At 42.4% G+C, this 24,340-nt stretch overlaps 2 protein-coding genes and 1 non-coding gene across 3 annotated transcripts; all 3 read left to right on the top strand.

The window, feature by feature from the left end:
• The first annotated feature begins 629 nt into the window (after positions 1 to 629).
• LOC114639188 (histone H3.3-like) lies at positions 630 to 1,308 on the top strand. The gene has a single exon (XM_028787912.1). The coding sequence runs from the start codon at positions 654 to 656 to the stop codon at positions 1,062 to 1,064; it is 411 nt and encodes a 136-aa protein (XP_028643745.1). The 5' UTR covers positions 630 to 653; the 3' UTR covers positions 1,065 to 1,308.
• A 2,689-nt stretch (positions 1,309 to 3,997) lies between these two features.
• Ptchd3 (patched domain containing 3) lies at positions 3,998 to 17,715 on the top strand. The gene is made up of 4 exons (XM_028787828.1): positions 3,998 to 5,035; positions 5,778 to 5,899; positions 10,768 to 10,913; positions 15,782 to 17,715. The coding sequence occupies exons 1-4, from the start codon at positions 4,082 to 4,084 to the stop codon at positions 17,275 to 17,277; spliced, it is 2,718 nt and encodes a 905-aa protein (XP_028643661.1). The 5' UTR covers positions 3,998 to 4,081; the 3' UTR covers positions 17,278 to 17,715.
• LOC114639234 lies at positions 11,588 to 11,731 on the top strand. The gene has a single exon (XR_003713980.1). It is a non-coding gene; the product is annotated as a small nucleolar RNA SNORA48 (small nucleolar RNA).
• Positions 17,716 to 24,340: the final 6,625 nt, after the last annotated feature.

Raw genomic sequence — 24,340 nt, 5'->3', positions numbered from 1 at the left:
CCTCTTCAGGAAAATGCAGTAACTGCACACTACATTGTGATCGACAGAATTTATCCAAATGCAGATATAAAGGAAGACTGGACAGCTTCCAGTCTCCAGCTCTCAGCAGACATGTGGATATTAGAAGCAAAATGGGAGGACATTTGAGAACTTTTTCTCCGTAATTTTTCATCTACACTTTCTCCTTTTAAAAAAATACATTTTAAAATTTATTTATATTTTTTTTGTGTGTGTACAAGCATGTGGTTGTTTATATGAGTGGATCTGTGTGGGTACATGTGTGTAGTATGTTTGGAGGCTAGCCTTAGATGTCATTCCTCTGAAGTTATGTATATGTCTTTGATACCACACACTCCCACCTTTAAAAACAAAACAAAACAATACCTGAATTGGGAATGCCAACTCAGATCCTTATGTTTGTGTAAATAAGCACTTTACTCCCAGGATGTCACTTAAACTTTGTCAGAAACCATTACAGAAGTGGTTACAAAAAACAATTCAAAAACAACAACACAATTAGCTGAAAGGCTGCACAGAAAGTAGATTGGGGATGTTCGCAGCCTTCGCCGCGCCGCCACTCTCTAACGCCAGCGCCGCCTCTCGCTTGCCGAGCTCCAGCCGAAGGAGAAGGGGGGTAAGGAGGTCCCCATACCATGGCTCGTACAAAGCAGACTGCCCGCAAATCCACCGGTGGTAAAGCACCCAGGAAACAACTGGCTACAAAAGCCGCTCGCAAGAGTGCGCCCTCTACTGGAGGGGTGAAGAAACCCCATCGTTACAGGCCTGGTACTGTGGCACTCCGTGAAATCAGGCGCTATCAGAAGTCCACTGAACTTCTGATTCGCAAGCTCCCCTTTCAACGTCTGGTGCAAGAAATTGCTCAGGACTTCAAAACAGATCTGCGCTTCCAGAGTGCAGCTATTGGTGCTTTGCAGGAGGCAAGTGAGGCCTATCTGGTTGGCCTTTTTGAAGATACCAACCTGTGTGCTATCCATGCCAAACGTGTAACAATTATGCCAAAAGATATCCAGCTAGCTCGCCGCATACGCGGGGAGCGTGCTTAAGAGTCCACTATGAGGGGAAACATTTCATTCTAAAAAAAAAATTTTTTTTCCTCTTCTTCCTGTTATCAGTAGTTCTGAATGTTAGATATTTTTTCCATGGGGTCAAAGGCACCTAAGTATATGATTGCGAGTGGAAACATAGGGGACAGAATCAGGTATTGGCAGTTTCTCCACGTTCATTTGTGTGTGAATTTTTAATATAAATGCAAGATGTAAAGCATTAATGCAAGCAAAATGTTTCAGTGAACACATTTCAACAGTTCAACTTTATAACAATTATAAATAAACCTGTTAAAATTTTCTGGACAATGCCAGCATTTGGATTTTTTTAAAATAAGTAAATTTCTTATTGACGGCAAAAAAAAAAAAAAAAGAAAAAAAGAAAGTAGATTGGGGTGTGTTGAATATGGGTAAGCAATCCTCCTCCCCCCAACCCCCCACCAGGAATCCGGGAGAGCATCCTCATTATAAAACAAGGCCCAGAAAGTTTTTGAAGTTAAAGAAATTCACAAGACCGTCGCTTCCACAAGGTTTTATATATGTAGTAAAACCTTGGTATAGGTAGAGGAGACAGATTAGCCAAACTGCTTGAAGGTTGTTCAGGTAGCTTCAAGGATGCAGCTCTCATTACAGTTGTCACGATGCTGGAGTGTACTTTGTTGTAGCGAGCGTTTAATCTCAGTCAGGGGTTTCTATCCCACCTTTGATCATTCAGTTCTCAGATAAAAGACACAAAGCCTTTATAATTATAATAAGCCTTTAAAGCACCAGAGCTGGGCAGATATCAACCCTCCAAACTATTCGTATCTACTTTCCTATTGATAACCCCGAATTATAGCTTGCAAGTTCCATCTGGGTCGCTCTTGACACCAATTGGCTCTCATGTCCGTGTTTTCATGACTCACCTACCCCATGCTGTCTTCTCTATCCCTCTTCTCTCTTTTCGCCTCGTGGTTTCCTCAGACCCCAAGCCAAGAGCCAAAACCCTATCTACCTCTCTTCTACCCAGCTGTGTGCTGTCCGCATCTTTATCCCTGAGGGCTAGTAGTGTTTAGCATTACAGTACAGAGCAACAGACCACATACCTCAAAGGTACTTTCTGTAGAAATAGCTACTCTGGAGTTGCACATGCTTTTGTAAGTACCCCACCACCAGTCGTACTGAGGGTTACTGTAAGTAATTCCTCACTCACACTCCTAGAACTAGCCACCTGGTATCTTCTCCACCTGACTTATCCCTTGCTTGTTCTGCAGTCTCTATTTCTTTTCTATGGCACAGGAATTCAACTTGAATCTCCTTTAGGGACGTTTTGTCTTTCTGGTTTTGCTGTAGCCTATAAGTGATTTTTTTTTCCTTTAAAAAGAGGTATTTTAAAAACAAAACAAAATGACAAAAAAGGCTTAAAACTGTGTCTTAGGGTTTTCTTGCCGTGAACAGACACCATGACCAAGGCAACTCTCATAAGGTCAACATTTAATTGAGGCTGGCTTACAGTTTCAGAGGTTTAGTCCATTATTATCAAGGTGGGAGCATGGCAGCATGCAGGCAGGCATGGTGCAGGAGCAACTGAGAGTTCTACGTCTTCATCTGAAGGCTAATAGAAGGCCCTGTTCCACGCAGCTAGGAATAGGGCATTAAAGCCCACACCTACAGTGACACACCTAATCCAAGGCCACACCTACTCCAACAAGGCCACACCCACTCCAACAAGGCCACACCTCCAAATAGTGCCACTCCCTGACTAGGCATACTCAAACTACCACAAGCTGTCTTCCCAGTTTCTGCCCCAATGGAGGCAACTATTATCTAATGTCTGGACTCAGTACTTATTAAATTTATTCATTTTATCTTTTATTCTGATTTACTTTGGATGTTACTGTTAGGTGTGCTTCCCTGAACATCACTTTCATTCTAACCCTAAGCATGACAGGATAGATCAATAGTTAGTCCATGTATTATTAGAATTTTTCCAGCTGCATTTTTGTGGTGCTTGGGATTAAGTCCTAGATCTGGTGCATGCTAGGCAAACACTTTAACATTTAATTACAGTCAATATTTTGAATTACAGGCTCAATATTTTGTTTTAAGACAATGCCCTGCTATGCTGTCCAAACTAGCCTTGAACTTACAATATATCTATGTCCCAGCCTCCTGAATAGTTAGAGATACTGGTGCCAACCACTGCATGTGGCATCAGGTATATAATTTAGGACAAACCATAAACTGGCCAGTTTAAGCAAAAGTGATAGATAACTCCTCTTAACACATCCACTGCGGCCTGTGGTAGAACAGCTGTGACAACCTACAGACAACCTTAGCCTACAGTCACCACGGCAACAAAATCAACAGAAATATACAGAAGATAGCTAGTTCTGAGTGTAATTGGGTTGTTAACAGGATCCCTGAAGGAATTTCACAAACCCCTCCCCTGACTCCCTGATATTCCAACCTCCATTCTATCCTTTCCCAGCTTTATGGAGGCTAATTCATAATGATCCCCGAATCTGTCTTGGTACAATTTTCGTTTAGATTGGAAACTGTGTAAACTTTAGATTGATAGATAACTGTTTAAGTAGTATGGGCAGTATTAATACTCTAAGAAATACTTATGTTCCTCTGGTTGGCATTTAAATTTGTTAGCAACACTAGATATACTAATTCTCAGCCTCAGAGTTCTGACAGTCTAGTAGGGACACAGGACAACAAAGTAAGTGTGAAGTTGTCCCAGACACTGGGACGCCAAACTAGAAAGGTTAAATTTATGCTCCCACTGAGGGCTTTGGTAAGTACAGGGGTAGAGGGATGCTCCACAGGAGGAGCTTGAGGAGATACTCTGTGACAAGGAGGATGGTATTAACTCTAACCTGGAACAGACCCGGACCAGGAAGGTCGCCTCGTCCACGTGTTCCCAACCGTTGTCTCCAGCATCCGGGCATATGACCAACCAACGGTCCCGGTCCCGGACGGTTGGGGTGAGACCAGCTCCGCAGCAGCTCCTCTGAACAGCTGTGGGCGACATGATCTCCTCCAAGGTGGCGCCAGGAGAGGAGGAACAGCAGGAGTCACCGTCCAAGGAGGTGCCAGGAGAGGAGGAGCAGCGGGAGGCACCTTCGGAAGGCCAACTGGAAGCTGCGCCACCTGATGAGGTGATCCCTAGCTGGACCACCGGGCCGCCATTGGAGCGCCTGCCGCCGCTGGGTCAGGAGGCACCTCCGCCACGTCGGTGCCACACCGACTGCTTGGAGGCCCCGCTGTCACGCTGCTTCCAGCGCTTTGGCGCCATCGTGGGCGCAAACCCCTGGCTGTTTTTGCTCGGTCCTGCACTGTTGACGGCCTCGCTGGGCACCGGCCTCATCTTCCTACCCAAGGAAAAGGAGAACCTGGAGGAGCAGTACACACCAATTGGCAGCCCGGCCAAGGCAGAGCGGCGTTTTGTGCAGGGTCATTTCAGTACCAATGACACTTACCGCTTCTCCGCCTCCAGGACCAGCTCTGAGACCAACTTCGCATCCATCTTGGTGGTGTCCCTCACCGACTCGCTGCTGGACCCGGAAGTATTCAAAGAGGTGAACAAGCTGGACCAAGCAGTACAGGCGCTCAAAGCTGTCCAGGAAAATGGAACACAGATCCTGTACCCAGAGGTGTGTGCCAAGTACAAGACGCTGTGCGTGCCGCCCAACCCTCTGCTGCACTCCTGGCAGCACGACTCGTCGTTAAACCTGTCAGACCTCACCTTCCCTATCCACAACTTGTCCACCCACCTCATCTACTTAGCGGGCTTCTTTGGAGGAAATGTCTTGGGCCAAACGATGGGAACAGGTCAACAACTAGTGGAGTCACGAGCAATGAGGCTGCTGTACTACCTCAAGACAGAGGACCCCGAGGACAGTGAACGTAGCCAGGCATGGCTGACTCACTTTCTTGACCATTTCAATGACATGAAGAGCAGTCTGGCTCTGGAAGAGATTGAGGTATTCTAGAGGTTAGGGTTTGCAAGGGAGGACACTAAGGGAAAGAGTGACTCCGGGAATGCTCTATTGTGCTTAGAGTGAAAACCTATTGTAACGTGGGTGACGCCAAATCTCGCATCAGTAACTCTGTTTAATGTAGAAACTAATTTTCACATTTGGTGTAGGGTTTGGTTTTCTAGTTAGGTCACTTGAAAATTATTTCTTTTAGTGACATTCCTCTTGTTCCTAGGAGTCTTTAAAGCCTATTTGTATCTAATGAAATTAAAAGACGAAACTTTCAAGTTCTGTCGTGCTATATTAGAAGATAGATAGCTCAGCCTTTTTCAGGATTGTTATAGCAACCTAGCTTAGTGTTGAAGTTCATGTTGTCTGATAAATTTCTGGGCCAGCAATTCTAATATATAACCCCAGTGAAAGTGAATACTTACTGGAGGGCCAAGTGTTTCCTAAGGAGATACTGGCATTAAAATATGAGAAGATAGCAATCTAACAAGATTTATAAAATGCCACACTTTCCACAGTTGTTGAGGAGGACAGGGTTTCACAGTTGTGTATAAAACTCAAATTTGGCTTTGCGTTGTAAAGGAAACACTGGGAAGCATGCTGAAGACTTTATGTGAGGAAGTAAATGTTTTGTTATTTTAGTGTGTGCCCATCAACAAGCTGAGGCATCCAGTAGTGTTCCTACTTTTGACGGAATCTGTAATCTGAATTTATTTCCCGGGCATGTTCTTTGTTGCAGGTGGTTTACTTCACGTCCCTTTCCAGACAGTTGGAGTTTGAGGCAACCTCCAAGACTGTGATTCCTTTGTTTCACTTGGCGTACATTTTAATCATACTATTTGCAGTTGTATCATGCGCCAGGTAAAGCTCTCACTAATTTTTTTTTAGTTCTTACTTCATAATAATATTGTGATGGAACATACACACTTTACAATATTTCATTTTAAGTGAACAATTTGATAATGTTAATTATATCCATGCTGTTTATCCAACACAACTATCTGCTTCACAAGTTTTTTCCCATCACTATGAACAGATTCTCTATATTTATTATGCAGTAACCTGCTAATCCCTCTCCCAGAGACCCAGACAAACTTTAGTCTCCTTCATATCTCTGATTTTGCCAGCTTTTCCCTTCTGCTCTTTATGGGTTACTCGGTCTAAGGCATTTTGTTATAGCAGAAGAGACGAAGAAACTTCTGTCAGCTTTAGTTTTATTTTCTTTCCTAGTTTTACAGATTTCAAATCGTTAAATTGAGTTTTTCTCTTTTAAAGTAGGAATCTATTGTCATATATCTGCCTTGTCACTTCATTCCATAAGTTACAGTATTGTATTAGTTACTTTTCTGTCACTGATAGAAACCATGATTAAAACTTAAAAGAAGAAAGGTTTCATTATAGCTTGTTTCTTGAGGGATACAGTTGATCATGGAACAGGGAGCTGGCTGCTCACATTTCATCCACACATAGGAAACAAAGACAAGAAGCAGTGGAGAGAGGCTACAAACCCTCAGAGCTGGTCCCCAGTGATGTACTTTCACTAGCAAAGCTCTACCACCTAAAGCTTACAAACAGTGCCAAGTGTTGAGGAACTGAGGACCAAATATTCAAACACATAAGCCCATGGGGGACATATTTCATTAAAGCTCATACTTTCTGTCCCTGGTCACAATAGGCTCATGGCCATCTTATGCATGATTCAAAATGCATCTAGTCCAACTTTAAACATTCCCACAGTAGTACTAGATAAATGGTCCAGCAGTTAAGAGCACTTGCTGCTCTTGCAGGATACCTGGGTTCAGTTCCCAGCACCTTCATGGTGGCCAATAACTGCCTGTAACTCTAGTCCTAGTTGGCCTGACCATCCCTTCTCATAACCATAACTGTGGTACAAGATTATACACATAAAATAAAAGTTACAAATCTTTTTTTTATTTAAAGTCCCCATGGTTTTAACTGTTAGCACTGTTAAAAAGTTGAAAAAGTCAAAGACTCTTCTGAGACTTAGGTTAAATGTGATTCCCTGTTAAAAAAAATAAATTATATACTTCCCTTATGAATATACACTACCCTTCCAAAAAGGAGGCATGGGAACATAGTGAGGAAATAGTAGAGGAGAGGAAGACTGAAACCCAGAAGTGCAAACACAAAATTTTGTACTGTATGTCTGGTATCTGGAGCTTCAATTTAATGGGCTTAGATGGCCCAGCCATTATAGCTATGTCGCCTGTAGTCCCTCTCTTGGGCTGGTTCCGTTCTCTGTATGCAGTTCTCCTTGATGTATGTCTCATGTTTTTGACAACTTCAACATGCTAAGGTCTCAATTACATTCTAGACTTCACCTTTACAGCTTCACACAATGGCCTTTTAGGTCCTCTGACCTTGGCATACGTTGCTTGGCCTCAGTGGCTCATTGACACTGTGGAGGAGAATCCATGATCTTCTCAATTTTTCATCTTTCTTGCCTTCAAAACTAGTTGTAGGTGGACAATATTGGGAAGTTCAGCTACCATCTTGAAACGGACCCATGAATGTTTGCATGGTTTCTTTCCTTTTTTTAGTTGCTGATTTGCTTGCAAGTAAATTGTATGCCTTAAACCTTACTCTCTCTTGATGAAAACTTTTTAGTTTTAGGTTTCATGGTTTTTTAATCTAATTTTTTTTTTTTTTTTTTTTTTTGGTTTTTCAAGACAGGGTTTCTCTGTGTAGTCCTGGCTGTCCTGGAACTCACTCTGTAGACCAGGCTGGCCTCGAACTCAGAAATCCTCCAGCCTCTGTCTCCAAGTGCTGGGATTAAAGGTGTGTGCCACCACTGCCTGGCTAATTTTTCTCTTTAAAAAAATATTTTACCTCAGTGTCATTTTGATTTGAATTTCCATGATGACTCTGTTTAGCTCTGTACCTCATATTTTCTTTTTTCTTGGTTATTTACATTTCAAATGTTGTCAGCCTTGCCAGTCTCTTCTCTGCAAACCCCCATCCCATTCCCCTCCTCTAAGAGGGTACTCCCCCCACCCACCCACCCACTGGGTTATCTGGTTTATTGGAGTCTAACTTCTTGAGTCCTTTATATACTTTGGATATTAGTCCTCTGCCAGATGTAAGGTTAATGAAGATCTTTTCCCAATCTGTAGGCTGCTGTTTTGTCCTATTGTCAGTGTCCTTTACCTTACCGGAAGCTTTTCAGTTTCATGAGGTCCCATTATCAATTGTTGACCTTAGCACCTGAGCTATTGGTGTTCTGTACCATTCTGGAAATGGTATCTCCTGTATCAATTCATTCAAGGCTATTTCCTACTTTCTCTTCTGTGAGATTTAGTGTATCAAGTTTTATTCTGAGGTCCTTGATCCACTTGGACTTGAGTTTTGTTCAGGATGATGAATATGGGTATATTTGTATTCTTCTACATGTAGACATCCTGTTAGACCAGCACCATTTGTTGAAGATGCTTTTTTTCATTTTATGATTTTGGCTTCTTTGTCAAAAATCAAGTGTCCATAGGTATCTGGGTTTATTTCTGGGAGGACCAATAAAGTCAACTAACCTGGTCTACTGGGAGCTCTCAGAAACTAAGCCACCAACCAAAGAACACACATGGGCTAGAATGAGGCTCCTGGCACATATGCAGCAGATGTGCAGCTCAGTCTCCATGCGGGCCCCTCAATAACTAGAGTGGAGGCCCTCCCTAAAGCTGTAGCTTGACTATGGTATTTGTTCCCCAACAGGGCTGCCTTATTTGGCATTAGTGAGAGAGGATAAACCTAATCTAGCAGAACATGAAATGCCAGGGTGGGGGTATACCCAGTGGGAGCCCCACCCTCTCAGAGGAGAAAGTGAGGGAGAATGGGTGAGAGTCTTACTGAGGGAGGAACCAGGAGGGGGGCAGTGCTTGAGAAATAAATAAATAAATAAATAAATAAGAAGAGGCATATTGGACAAAAGATAAATATTTAGATAAATATATTGATGAAATATTGAATTTTAAAAGATTTTTTTTATTTCTTGTATATGAGTGTTTTGCCTGCATGTATGCCAATGTGCTGTATACATTACTGGTGGACATGGAGGACAGAAGATGGTGGTGGATCACCTAATGATGAACCACTATATAGATGCTGAGAACTAAACCCTGGGTCATTGGAAGAGCAGCCAGTGCTCTTAACTGCTGAGCCATTTCTCCAGCACCTTTTTTAACTCTTTAAGAAAGAGGTCTAAATAGCTACTAAGCCCTTCACTATGAGTTTTCCTGAAGATTATTCTGTGGTAGTTTCCATTTTCATATTCCCCTGTTTACTCACTAGGGGACATGTTTTCAGCCCCATTTTAATTTTCTGGAGCCCCTATTGATCATACATTTTACACTGCCCCCAAATAACATTGTTAACTGAAACATCATTTGTGGTTATTGTGTGACATTTTTTCTTGGGAAGACACAACACATATCTATTCACCCAGAAAGGGAACTCACAACAGATCAAAGAAATGATTGCAACAGAGTTCAATCTGCTGACCTAACAAGCTTTTTAATGGGGTTATTACTAAAAGGTGTATGGGTTAGGGGTACTTAATAGGAGCAGGAGTGACTTAAAAAGAATATTTGCATCACCAGAACACATAGCTTAACATGGGTGATGACTTGTGAAAGACACATTCCTAGAGCTCTCAGCTGGATAGGCTGAGGATCTTTCAGTCTCCTCTCCTAGCGGGTCTATGAGACTCTTGCAAGGTTTTGCTTTCCCAGATGTTTCTGGAGCTGCCTCCTCCTTCCTGGATTGAGAACAGGTAAAGAAATCTTTTACCTTTTTGAATGTGATCAATGTCATTGAATTCCCAGTTGTCATCCTCACATTTAGGGTCCTAATCTGTTTTCTTTTCCCTATAATATATTTGTAAGTGTAGGTATCAGTCATTGTTTTGAAGCAATTTCTAGCAAGTAAAGCCGAAAACCTGGAATGTATTGGCAAGATTTTAAAATGTACTTTTAGGGCAGAGAGATGGTTTAAGAGAATTTTGTGGTTGCTCATGCAGAGGAGCCATGCTCTGTTCCCAGAATGCAATTGATGGCTTATAAGACACCCTCTCTGACTTCTGTGGGACCAAGCATGAATGTTATGCTTATACATATATGCAGGCAAAAAACAAACAAAAACAAAAAAACAAAAAAACACACAGAAGGAAATAAACCTAAAAATTAAAAAAAACTATAGTGGCCAGTGGGGTGATAAGGCATAGTAACATACTTTAAACATGTCTTGTATTTATCTTCTTTTCTGTTGTCCTGACAAAAAAATAGGTTGGTCATTCAGGATGCATCGTGTTCAATTTTTTCTTTCTTTTTTCAAATTATCAACCTTTCTATAGAGCCCACATCAGTAAGTACATAAGCATCATGAAAATCATTTAAAACAATGTTTTCATACTTTTAGCCACAGCACTCATTGAACTAAGTTGAAATTGCAGACTATTTATACTACATTTATATCTAGTTGAAGTCAGGGGTTGGATTAATTAAAAAAAAACTGGACATGTTCCATTTCAAACAGTTTATCCTTGGTGTTGGTTTGAATGAGTCCTGGTTCGTGTGTTTGACTTGGTTTTCAGTATTGTGATATGGAAATTGTCAGCCCAGAGGCTTCTGCCTAGGTGTGTAAGTCAACAACCAATTAGTAGGAGTTCAATATGGAAATATCACCATCATAAGTTCTTATTTTTCCCTCTAAATTTACAGGTTGGACTGTATAAGAAACAAAATGTGGGTTGCAGTCTTTGGAGTGTTTTCTGTTGCCATGTCAGTGGTGAGTGGCTTTGGCCTGATGCTGCACATTGGAGTCCCATTTGTGATCATAGTTGCAAATTCACCATTTCTTATTCTTGGTGAGTAAAACAAATTATGGATCTGTGTTAAATCTGTAGATATGGTCAGTGGATAAGGGAATGTATTTTGTTTAGCTGGCTCAAACAATAGAAAGAACAAATTGTCTTCAGAGTTGGAAAAATATAGCACCCTACACAAATAGAGGAAAGAAATGTGGCTATTAGTTTATAGAGAACAAAATAGAAACCTTTGAAAATACAAGAAGAACTATTTTGTATCAAGGGATACACATTAATCTAAAAAAAACCAAACAAAGCAAAAAAAGTGTTCTTTTTTTCTTGATTAATCAGTACTAGTGAGGTCGTTTTAGAATGCTGTGTATAAATGAGCATTCTCTAGATTCTGCTTCAGGAAAAGTATAAATTGGTTTGCATTCCCCCAAGTTTGTACCAAATCAAAGAATTTAAAAATGGAGAGCTATAGACAAGCAATTTCACTTCTATAAAATTTATCTGGTAAATGTAATTGATCATAAGTAGAATAAATAGGTTTATTTTGGTATGTTTTGAATAAGAAAATATTGAAAGCAACATGATCCCATATCAATATGGAATTTGTCAAATCAGACATTAAAACATTGAAACCATATTCAACCTTTAAACAAATACAAATATAATTAAATGAAAATTTCTCATTATAAAACAAGATACTCCCCACCCCCACTCCCCACCCACCCCTCTGGCAATGGGCAAAGAGACACCTTGGTGGTGGTGGTGTTCTTATATCAGTCAGGGGTAGAGCAGGTGGCAGTCCTTTGTTCATCCTAGCTTGATGCCTAGCTTGGTGGCCAAAGCTATTTTATGCCTGAGATACATAAAACTCAAATCAAATCCACGAAGTGCACAGTGTGAAAGGAGGAAGACAGAGACTTATGTTCAGTCATGCCATTTAAAGACCTGCCCTCTGGTGCATCTCACAGGCAGGCCATAGACCTCCACTTGCTGGGGAATGTTACCCAGGGGGCTACCAGCCATGTGGCCAGCCTGTAACAGGAGCCACCACAAAGTGCAAGTGTGTAGTGGACAGATGAGAAAGAGAAGTGGAACAGCTTGATCATTATGAAGAGGGATGGAACTGGAGACTGGAGGGTGAAGAGGAATAGCCTGTTGGGAGTGGCCAGCCTCACCACTGGGTGCTATGGTGAAGTCCCAGCCCAAATTGATGCTGAGGGTCATGTCTGAGTCCTTGGTTATGCAGCAGCAGGTGTCTGTGTCAATGTCCATGGCTCATATTACAACTAAAGAACATGTGGTTGTCCCTGGTCGTGGCAGCCACTGGCGGCTACATGGATGTCTGAGGGCTGTTCAGAACTGGCCCTGCCTCTTACTGGCTCCAGTGTTCTGGATAGCTGGTCCCATCTCTCATAAGCTGCAGCACTTGGGAGAGTGGGCCTGAAGGGTGCCTAACCCAGGCAGCACAGTGGAACTGACTCTGGTAGCAGAGCTTTAGGTGAGCAGGCCCCAAGGGTATGAGTGTGAGAGAGCTGACCCTAGGACAGGTCTGCTGTGAAGTGGCACAGGCACAGAGGTGATACCCTTCTCACCTCCCACCCCAAACCTATTCCACCTCCCACAATTGGGAAAGCTACCCACAGGCTTATTATGAGTGTGGGAGAACTAGCCCTGCTCCTCACCGCTGCAGCACTTGGGTGAGTGGGCCCTGCACATCATCTGTGCAGCACAGTAGAGCTGACCCTCGTGATGGGGCAGAGGTGCTCTGGCCCAAGGGTGAGAGTACAGGAAAGCAGGCCCTCCCTTGTCTGCCGTGAGGTGGCATGGGTGCAAATGCACCCCATCTCCACCTTCGGTGGTCTGGAAAGCTGGCTCCAAGGGCGTGTGGCTGCAGCACTTAGTTGAGTGGGCCCTGTACCTTGCCTGGGCAGCACAGTGAAGCTGGCCTGATGGCAAGGGCACAGATGAGCCAAACCTGAGGGTTTGAGAGCTGGTCCAGCTCCTCACAGGCTGCAGTACTTGGAAGAGTAGGCCTTGCGCCTGGATTGGACAGCACAATGGAGCTGGCCCTGGAGGCATGGGTGCAGGTGAGCTAGCCTCAAGGGCATCTGGGCAGGAGAACTGACCCTGTCTACTACTGATTTAGCAGTGGGTGGCCTAGCAGCAGCAGTGCTGGAGAGCTCACCCTGGTGGTGTGGATAAGGAAAAGTTGGCACACTGACTAGCTCAGCTACCACTCAGGGCTCTGAGTTGGCACAGCCCAAAATCAATATCATCTATAAATGGTTGGGATGCCTGAAAGTGCCAGTCCTGCTGATCCAAAGCTGCAGGATCTCCACAACACAGGGCAACAACAGGAGAACTGGGAGATGGCCTGGTGAGGGAGGATCCAGTGTTGATTGTGTCACAGAAGCCAGAGATCTCAAACCAGACCAATGATTTGTTGCAATGAAAGTTTAAATGTGAAAATGTGTGGGATACACATTTTCACAGTACAGAGGGATGTATTGTGAGACACACTACAAATTCCATGCTGATATGTTTTCTATGATTTGTGTTTTTTGTTGTGTGTTTTTTAATTGGGGGGGGGGTGGATTTGAAAGGCCAAAGGGCAGATATGAAGGAATGGGGAGATGAACAAAAATGTGGTGCATGATATAAAACAAAGAATAAAAGCTAAACAAAAATAAAATATTTACATAGAACAAATTTAGATGAATCTTTTTTTGGGTTTTTTTTTTTTTTTTTTTTTTTTTTGGTTTTCGAGACAGGGTTTCTCTGTGTAGCCCTGGCTGTCCTGGAACTCACTCTGTAGACCAGGCTGGCCTCGAACTCAGAAATCCGTCTGCCTCTGCCTCCCGAGTGCTGGGATTAAAGGCGTACGCCACCACCGCCTGGCTCAATGAATCTTTTTAAAAAAGTGTTTTTCAGGGTTATCCTTGAAAGAGGGATTATAGGGTTTCTTTTTTTATGCTGTTTTTAGAATTTAAGAGTAAGCATACACACACAAACACACATCAAACCATGTAATTTGAGAGAAATAATGTTTTTCCTGTAGATATTAGATGGGTTTATATATTGTAGATCAACTTAGCCTTGTTTTTCAGAGTACACCCTTATGTTCGTACACTCAGCTAGTGTGCCCACAGTTGTAGTTGGTAGTTTTCCTCCCAGCCACTTTGTTCCCTGAAATAACGACCCTGAGACTTAATATTTCATGACTAAATGCCGAGGTCATAAGCTTTGACTCTCTTCCCTGAGTAGCTCATATCTCAATAATCCAGTTTAGTCTACTTTCTTCCACTGGTTAGTTACCTCTTCTCAGGTTTATGTGTCAGTCTCTTTCAGTGTTTGGGGTCTCCCATGCCTATTTCCCAGAATCCCACCTCCTCTACTGGAACTCCCACCTCCCATTTCCTGCCTCAGCTCATTGGCCATAGATTTTTTTATTGACATGTGATGGCTTCCATACAGTTCAAGAGTTTCTCTTTCCACACAGCCATCAATAACTATAGTTAAGGGAGATGTGTTTACTGCAAGTCAGTCTGTATTCACTGTATGTGTACAGTGTGTATCCACAGGAGCAGGTGTATAGATTTGTATATGTGTTTCAGCCACTTAAGAACTGAGAGGAGAATTTCTGAATGAAATTCTATAAGTAATAAGGCCAGTTCTTAAACACCTAAGAGACCAATCCATTCCATTCTTGGTCCTCAGTGTCTCTAATTGTTTCCTTTGCTCAGCTGGAGACTTGAGAGCTGCTAGTCCTGGGGTGCCACCATTCAGACTATGACAATCCCTCTATCTTTGTGCAAGTTTTGGATCTTTCTACCTCAGTCAGGTACATGAGTATCTGAACTACAGGCCAGCTTGTGATTCCCAGTATTCTCCCACCTTAACTTGAAATCTATGAAAAAGGAGTAAAGGTCAGCATGCAGTTCCAAGATTTACTGTAAACTACACATGGGAATAAAAGCACACACAAATGTGAGCAGTCCCAACTGTAGTCTAAAATGAATTCATTGGCAGTAGGATTGACTGCCTAGTCTCCTTTTTTATCCCCTTTCTTTTTTGACATTAGTAATGTCAAAACTCTCAAACATTCTTCAGTTCTGTTTCAAGCCTATCATGAAATTGCATCATGGAAAGGGTTCTGAAGATTTCTGTTTTGCACTCCTCTCTAGTCTCAGAATCAGTGAAACATTGTGTCTACCACATGCTTGGTATCAAATAGAGACTAGCAGGGACACTAGATTTGTGAGTTTGTCTTCGCGTATTTCTGTGAAGTAGGTCCTATAATCCAAATAGTACTACGTATGTGTCCTTATACTACCTAGAAACACACTTGCCAGTTTGCATTTCAAGTAACAGAATGTTTGATAGATGTAATTGTATATTGGTTGAAATGGCTCATGTGATCAAAGATGGATTGCTGATGCTGCTTTAACTAGTATGTAATGGACATCAGGTAGGTGTCCTCATTTTATCATGAAGACACCCTGGTTAAACAGTAGAGTGTGCTGTGCACAAACAACAGTTATGTACAGAGCTAAGACTTCTTACAGAGGAATGAGTGAGAAATTCTGGTATAAATTCAGAAACAGCCTGAGCAAACAATGTTTAAGCAGAGATTCGCAAGATGAGCAATAGAAAATGTTCAGTGATCGCCGGGCGGTGGTGGCGCACGCCTTTAATCCCAGCACTTGGGAGGCAGAGGCAGGCGGATTTCTGAGTTCGCGGCCAGCCTGGTCTACCAAGTGAGTTCCAGGACAGCCAGGGCTACACAGAGAAACCCTGTCTCGAAAAACCAAAAAAAAAAAAAAAAAAAAAAAAGAATAAAAAAAAAAAAAAGAAAATGTTCAGTGTTTTAACTTGTATATTATTAATATACTTGAAGACCTGTTCTTTTGTTGTAGGTGTTGGAGTTGATGACATGTTTATCATGATTTCTGCCTGGCAGAAGACTAGCCTTTCAGAGAGCGTAAGAGAACGACTCTCCAATTCGTATTCAAAGGTGGCAGTGTCCATTACAATCACCACCATCACCAATGTTCTTGCTTTCTATACAGGAATCACTAGCTCTTTTAGATCTGTACAGTATTTTTGCATCTATACAGGAACAACCCTGCTCTTTTGCTATTTTTATAGCATCACCTGTTTTGGAGCAATTATGGCTCTGGATGGTAAAAGAGAAGTTGCATGCTCCCGCTGGCTGGAAAAGCCAGACCAAAATTATTCCTCATTTAAAAAGTCCTGCTGTGCCCCATTCGGTTTAATGCCAGATGAACATGGAGAAGATAACCATCCGATGAATTTGTTCTTTAGAGACTATTTTGGTCCTTTTCTCACAACTTCCAAAGCCAAGTTCATTGTGGTGCTGATATACATTTTCTATATCATATGCAGTATATATGGGTGCTTCCAAGTGCAGGAAGGGTTAGATCTTCGGAACCTGGCAAGTGATGATTCCTATATCACACCCTACTTTAATGTAGAGGAAGATTACTTTTCAGATTATGGTCCAAGGGTTATGGTCATTGTTACTGAAACTGTTAACTATTGGGATAATGATGTAAGACAGAAACTTGAAAACTGTATGACACAATTTGAACAAAATGAGTATATAGATAAAAATCTCACAGAGTTTTGGTTGGAGGCATATATGCAATATATGAATAGCAGTGGAAATAATCCTAATGACAAGAACACCTTTATGAATAATATTGCAAACTTTTTAAATTTTTTTCCCATTTTTAAATATGATATTAATATCTCCTCATCAAATGAAATCACTTCTTCCCGAGGCTTTATCCAAACTGTAGATGTTTCATCCTCAAGCAATAAGAAGAGAATGTTACTAAAGCTACGAGGCATAGCTGAAAACTGTGAAGTTCCCTTAATGGTATATAACCAGGCGTTCATATATTTCGATCAGTATGCTGCAATAATAGAAAACACGGTTCGAAATGTCATGATGGCGTCAACAGCTATGTTCATTGTCTCCTTATTGTTAATTCCTCATCCAGTATGTTCCCTGTGGGTCACTTTTGCTATTGCTTCTGTGATTGTGGGCGTGACAGGTTTCATGGCATTCTGGAATGTTAATCTTGATTCCATATCCATGATTAATCTCGTTATTTGTATAGGGTTTTCTTTTGATTTTTCTGCACACATCTCCTATGCATTTGTTTCCAGTACTGAGCCTTCAGTCAACAAAAAATCTATTGAGGCATTATATATGTTAGGTTATCCAGTGTTACAAAGTGCAATTTCAACAATAATAGGGGTGTGTGTTTTATCTGCAGCTAAAGCCTACATCTTCAGGACATTTTTTAAGATTATGTTTCTTGTTATGTTTTTTGGGGCTGCCCATGGCCTAATTTTTATTCCAGTATTCTTAACCTTTTTTTGAAAGTTTGTTTGAATATACGGTTACAAATAACCCTAGTCAGTTATATAAATCCTAATGGCTTGAATCCAGTCTGATTACAAAATGCACTAATTAAGACTAGTCAGTAGAAAAAGATAGAAATGAAATTAGAAGGGGGACTATGGGGTAAGAAGAAGCAGGGGTAGGGGTGAGAGGAAAGGGAGGGTAATGTGAGATATAAACAAGGCACATTGTATACATGTATGAAAATGTCTAAGTGAAAACCATTAACTTGTCCAATTGGTATATGCTAATAAAATATGAATTATTACTGTATAGGTGAAAACAGATATAAAGTGTTAAAAATAAGAATAGTCATTATCTACTTTAAAGGTATTTCCTTGATTTGGAAGTCCCATATTAAATTGTTCTTTAACATATTATGAGAAAAATTAAAATTTCTTTACCAAATTAAGAAAAGTGTTATGTTTATTCTGTCTACAGTAAGTCATTTATTTCTCCATTGCTGTAGTAAAGATCATGATGAAAATCACCTTTGTGGGGGTGGTGGGAGGATGAGATTGGGAGGAGAGTAGTCAGTGGGGAGCAGGATTGGGAGATCAAGAGAATAAATTGCCATGCAGGAGGAGGGACAGGGCTTAGAACTCACAAAACTCACGAGCAGGGGCGTGGCCCAGAGGAATACATGTTCTGAGGACTCCATGTATCATGAAGTTCTGCTCTGCTTGTTGCCTTCACATCCCTCTTAATCTAAGAATTGTATGAAAACTCTAAGGGGGCTTCCAGCCCCTCACTGGGCAGTATCTCTGGCGCTCAAAATAATGCTTGACCTTCAGGTCAAGCATTGGAACAGATTAATGATTCAGTCACCATCCTAGGAAAGAACTTGGAAATGTAGTTTGTAAGCAATGACCACCACCCTTAGAAAGCATTTGGCTGTGAGTTAGCCCAATGACGGGATTATTGTAGGTCCACTTCCCAGGGGCCCACCCAATGCAGCCGAAAAGGAGTGTGTGGTGCTGGGAGTGGGTGCAGCCTACATGGCCTAAGACAGGGCTCTCCTTTCACCCACATCAGAGTCCCTTGACGTTGCCCATCGTCGACAGCCTAAAGCCTTCGACCGTCGATGTGACTCGTCTCACATCAGTGTTTTGGGGTTGTGAACTTGTCTAAGACCCCCCATAATTAGACATCCAAATTCAAAACTCACATAGTTGGGATTGAACATAAGACGCCTTCTCTAAACAGAGAAGGGGGAGATGCCAGAAGCCAGGACCCTCGCCCTTACCCTCACCCCCTACCTTTCCCCACCTGCACAATGTCCTCTGAAGCTTGGCAACTGCAAGATCCTGCTTAGCAACTGCAGATAGACTCAAAGCAGAGTACCATGTCTTCTTAAGAATAGCAGGGAGACCATAACTCAAGCAGTGTACCATATCTTCTGAAGAACTGCAGGTAGATCATAATTCAAGGCAGTGTACCATATAGACCATGACATGTTTCAAGGCACAGGCCAAGAAGATTTTGTACTTTTCCACCACCTGGACCCTCTTACCCCCTCCCCTTGTAAAACATGCTATAAAAAAAGCATTTCATGTTCAAAAAAAAAAAAAGAAATTAAAAAAAAAAAAAGAAAGCATTTGGAAAAATAAAATTGTTGATGAAGCGAGGTTAAGATATTTTTGCTACTGGCTCTGATATAGAAAATCTTAGGGAACAATTCAAAGTTCAGAAAGGTACACTCTTAGCAGTTAAGCCAACGACTTCTTTGTGCCCTTCCCCCAGCCTTCAGCAGGCCTGAGCGACCTTGTTTACCACAATAGACCAAATAATAGATCTAGGTGGAATTACCCACCTTGGCTGCATGACAATAGACACCTAGGTGGACTCACCCACCTTGGCTGCATGACAATAGACACCTAGGTGGAGTCACCTACCTTGGCTGCATGTACAGCCTGCTACTGGAACTGCCTGCTGAGCTTGCCTTGAGACACCTCGGCCTGCAATTAAGGATGGATTCCCCTCACCCACGCTGGGCTGAAGCAAGAAGGGGTTCGGTGGTGGAGGTGGGGCTTCCCCTTTAAATTGAAAGCTGAACATTAAAGGATTGAGCCTTGATCAGAGACCTTTGTCTTGGCTTCATCTCTTCTCGCCCTCCTCTGTCCTCCTTTTGTTCCCAGCCCTCTTTTCAGGTGAACCCGGTTGACCTGGGTTGACCCGGGTTGACCTGGTTGACCCGGCCACTGGCCGGCCACACTTCTTAAGGTCAGGGAACAAGAACAATGGTAGCACTGACTGACCTGACTCTCTCTGAGGCTGGACTGGTGATGGCTGATTTCTTATACCCATTTTTGCCATCAGCTTCCTGATATGACTTAATAAAAATTGCTGATGAGTATATATATATTCTGAGGATTTAAAATTGATAATTTATATAAAAGTTTAGATTTGTGATTCTTTTTTTTTTTTTTTTTTTTTTTTTGGTTTTTCGAGACAGGGTTTCTCTGTGTAGTCCTGGCTGTCCTGGAACTCACTCTGTAGACCAGGCTGGCCTCGAACTCAGAAATTCGCCTGTCTCTGCCTCCCAAGTGCTGGGATTAAAGGCGTGCGCCACCACCGCCCGGCTCTTTTAAGATTCTTATGAGAACACTTTTAAAGATAATGAAATAATCCTTTCTTTGTAACCACAAATTGCTACCCAGCAGTAAAAGTGGCTGAGAAAACTCCTTTGCTTGCTCACACTCTGTTAATGTCTAACAAGTTGCTTAGTTATGGATGTATGTGGGTTCTTTGGAATAATTTATTTTCTTTACCTGTACTACATAATGTTATTTCTTGTAAATCAATTGGGAAACACAGTTCTTTCATAGTCATTCATTAGAAAAAATATAGAATGCAATCACATTGTAATCTTATACTGCTTTTTCTGGGGTATATAAGCTATGGGAGAAGTTATTGGAACTTTGTTCCATCCACTGACTAGGTATGTGTATATATGAGTAAATGTACATATGTTTACAAAGCACATGTGAACATGAGGGTAGATTCTATAGCTAAAAGACATAGAATGTGATCTCTGACCAATAGCATAGAGGTCAGCTGGTCATAAAGTACTTGTGACATCTCCCCTAAGGATGGGTAACAGTGCAAGGAATAAAGAGTCTGAGATAATCATTCTTGGGAATTTGGGTAAGGTCTACCACTATAGCAATAGGTAGGTGAATCTGCTTCCACAGATAGCACTAGGTCATTAACAAATCCACTCTCAGCCTTGTAGATAGAATACAATTTCCTTTATTGAGAAGAGGTCCCTGTGTGTTTGACATTCCTGTTTTCCCTAGTGATCTGTGGGTACAAGGACCTTTGTGCCTGCAACAAAGTACTGGACATCAAGGAGTGGATCTCTCCTGCAAGTAGAATAATTAGCCTCAGGCAAAGAAGAGCTCCCTATTTGGCTATCTAATGCAACATTGTCAGTCCTGAAACTGTAAGACCCCCAGAGAGGGGAGACCCTCACTCAAGTCTCGAGAAGATGCGACTCACCCACGACCACGAGAGACACCAAACTTGTTGCAATAGCAAGAGGTTTAATTAATCATAGTCTGCGCTGGGTCAAGACTTGTATCCCATGCAAGGGCAGAGGAGTGTCGGCCAAGAGGCTTGGGAGAAAAGGGGTATTTAAAGGAGAAAACCACAAACCAGGGGGGTGAAGGGGAAAATCAAAAAGTGGAACAGTAGTAAATAGTGAAAAGTTTTCAACCTATTATTCAGTTAGCCATAAACCAAGGTGGGGAATGGGAAACATCTTGCACACGTCATAAACCGGGGTGAGGAGTGGGAAACATCCTGCACACATTCACATTTTTCTCAGGAATGTGACCTTAACCTAGCCCATTGTGGTCAGTCATTTCCCGGAGCACCTTGACCAACCTGTATTTGTAGTTCTGTTATTCTTTGTAGTAAGTCAGTCCCTGGAACGGCCTAGCTGACTTGCCTTCTGGCTCTTTCTTTAACTCAGGCCTGTGAATTTACTAACTTTAATTCAGATGGGGGTCCTGATCTTTTTCTGTAATTTTTGCCTCCTTACAAAACCATATACACACAACCAACAGAAATGGACCCAGCCACTTTTATTCATATATTTGAGCATACTTATTCACACATACTTGACAAGAAATTGGTTGGGAAGAATTTGGAGAAAGGTGGAGATAGGAAAAGGGGAAAGTGATGTAGTATATTTTAATTAAAATGTATAAAAATACATTTTAAATACAAAGTAGCTAGAGAGATAGCTCAGCAGTTAAGAGCAGTTTGATGTTGTTATTGAAGACCAAGGTTCCATCCCCAGAAACCATATAGTAGCTAACCTGTTGCTGGGTTTCCAGTCCTAGGCATCTACTGCCTTGCCTTCTTCTACCCTCTGTTGGTATTGCACACAGACACATGCAGGCAAAGACCTATATGTATATATAATGAAAATCAACCTTAAGAAAAAGCCCAGAATTCTAGATAGTTATGTCACAGCCCTGAGACAGACAGCATGCTGTCAGAGCTAGTTATAATGAAGGCTTTCTGGTCCTGCATGGAAGCAGCTGTGATCTTCCTCTGAGCCAGCGTGCTGAAGGCTAGAGCAGCCCTATCATGAGGGTTGCTTATAGCTCAGCAAAGCTGTTCCTCTAAGAAAAGTGTCCACAGTTCTGATCCGTGAGTTTTCCTTGATGTTTTCTGAATTTGTGTTCTTTGTCCTATGTACATGTGAGAATTGTGGCATTGATACATCTACCTGTTAGATCATACTTAGATCATAATCAACAGCCAGCATTGGCTCCTGAGCAATCTACTTTCACAGCGTTGTTTGCTGGATTTTCAGCTAAGACCTTATAGTACAAGGTGGATATTCCAGAAGCATTTTTAGCCATCTCTCATATCTATCTATCTATCTATCTATCTATCTATCTATCTATCTATCTCACTTACATATGTTTCTGCTGACTTTGAGCTAAGAATGCCTTTAAATATCACTGCTTTGACATTGTGTGACCTGACCCGCGGGTCCAGTTATTCATGGGGGTCGAGGGGGACCTCACCTGAAAAGGAACATGGGCGAGAGAGAGAACGAGACCAAGCTAATGTCGTCTATGTCAAGGTCTGCTTTAATGAGGAAACGGCTTACAAGATATACTCTAGGCAAAGGAGGAAGGGGGACAAAGAACAGGATGGGGACTCTATGAACTATCGATAGACAAGGTCAGTCATCCGGCAGAGCATTCTGCAGTTTTTCCCCGAATGTCCCGGGGCAGCAGTTCTCTAAGAACAGGAAATTCTTTCTTAGCTGAAGGTCAGATTCTCCCAAAAGAGACAGTTTCTCATTAAGCAGCTTTTGTTAGCTGGGATGGTGGTCCAGGGTCCCCAACAATTGTGACCGTGTTCAGGAGAGGACTGAACTGAGCATGTGTAGGAGTAACAATAGGTATATGTAAGAGGATCCAGACTCCCTCAGTAAAATCCCAGTGATTCCTTCTTTGAAGAAAGGCATTGCTTTGGAAACAATTCCCATGCTTTCTTTTCCTGCTACTGGAGGTGAGGGGACAGATCTCTCTCAGTTCTCCTGACTTGGCTGATGTGATGGCTATTCTTGGTAGTCAAACTGACTACATGTGGAACTGACTAAAACCGAAAGAATCTGGGTGTTGTGCAGGAATTTTTCTTAGTTATAGCTTTTGAAGTGGGAGATCCTTTTCTTCTGTAACCTAGATTTTTTGAGGCAATGAAATGTACCTTTAATCTAGGCCACAGCTTCTGGTGGCAACCTCCATGTAAAAAGGACATTCAGTATGGTAGCTCTTTCTCTTTGCCTGCTTGTTCTACGTCTGGCTAGCAAGTTTTTAGTTGTTGTTGTGGTAGTGGTGGTGGGAAATGTTTTTGTCCATGGTTTGTCTGTTTACTGGCCTTAGAGCCCACTTCTTTGGAATTCTTGTAGATATGAAGACCAAATGAGACACACAGCAACATGGACTGAGCCACTACTGGATTCTACAACTTTCCATTGGCAGTCATTATTAGACTAGTTGGATCACAGCCTGTGAATCATCCTAGTAAATCCACTTTCTGCACACACAGATTCGTTCTATCAGTTCTGTTCATCTAGAGAAGCTTCACTAATACTGTTGTGAGGTTTTGGTTTGTTTTCACCTTCCTGTGGAGGACGATGTGCCTGCTGATAATAGTCTCCTCAGTGTTTGTCATCTGTTTCCTGTTTTTCTCCCAGGCTTATCCCATACCTACCAGGTGAGAAGTAGCTGCGGTTTACCTGAACCCAGAACAGAGCCACAAACAAAACTCTTGTTTCCTAAAATCTCGTTAACTGTCAATATTCTGGATACCCGCCCACTTGTGGGACAGGTTAATAATTCCGCTGCAAGCTGGGTAAGGAGGCTGTGCAAGCTATCTACCTTGATTCCAGGAAGAAGAAGGGGAAGTAAGTGCCTATTGAATGCTGTGAAGGGAGCTCAGGCAACTCTGAAATCATGACCTGGTGAGCACAGGGGCACTGCTTACAAAGGGGAGGAGCAGGCGGCTGAACCAAGGAAGCTGGAGTGATGGGTTTTCCACCGGGGCTGGGTGGGAGACAGATGACTGTTGGAGGACAGGCGCAAGTGCTACTGAAATGCAAATCTCTGCAGATCTGGAAAAGGTCTGGCTCTGGGCTGGAAGTCTAAGCCAGAACAGCTGTGCTGCATCCCTCAGCACACTCTAAGCCAATGGAGGTGCTCATGTCACTCAAGATTCACTGGCCAATCAGAGCCTTGAGGCGGAACTGAAGCGGCCCAGAAGAGGAGGCGGGCTTTCCGGGTGCCATGCGTCAGGTTCTGCTTAGTAGCTGAGCTGTCTTGAGTAGTTGCATGTATTGTGCTCTGAACCTTGCTGTTGTGTGCTGTGAGGCACGCTCGGGCAAGCTCGGAACTTGGGACATGGTGAGTACAGATCACTGCCAACAACAGGAGGAGCAGGGGGCTGAGCATCCGGAGCTGGTGTGGTGAGTCTTTCCTGGGACTGGGGTTGGGGGTTGGGGAGGGAACCGGAG

Source organism: Grammomys surdaster, unplaced genomic scaffold (assembly GCF_004785775.1).
Source record: "Grammomys surdaster isolate TR1022 unplaced genomic scaffold, NIH_TR_1.0 125688, whole genome shotgun sequence".
NCBI lineage: Eukaryota > Metazoa > Chordata > Mammalia > Rodentia > Muridae > Grammomys > Grammomys surdaster.
This window is presented reverse-complemented; position numbering and strand designations above follow the sequence as displayed.

Bases quoted from the DNA above. Each gene is read 5' to 3' on its own strand.
- Ptchd3 (XM_028787828.1), top strand. From the start codon at position 4,082: ATGATCTCCTCCAAGGTGGCGCCAGGAGAGGAGGAACAGCAGGAGTCA. The intron at 5,900-10,767 runs GTAAAGCTCTCA...CTAAATTTACAG, and splicing joins GCAGTTGTATCATGCGCCAG to GTTGGACTGTATAAGAAACA. The intron at 10,914-15,781 runs GTGAGTAAAACA...CTTTTGTTGTAG, and splicing joins TTCACCATTTCTTATTCTTG to GTGTTGGAGTTGATGACATG.
- LOC114639188 (XM_028787912.1), top strand. From the start codon at position 654: ATGGCTCGTACAAAGCAGACTGCCCGCAAATCCACCGGTGGTAAAGCA.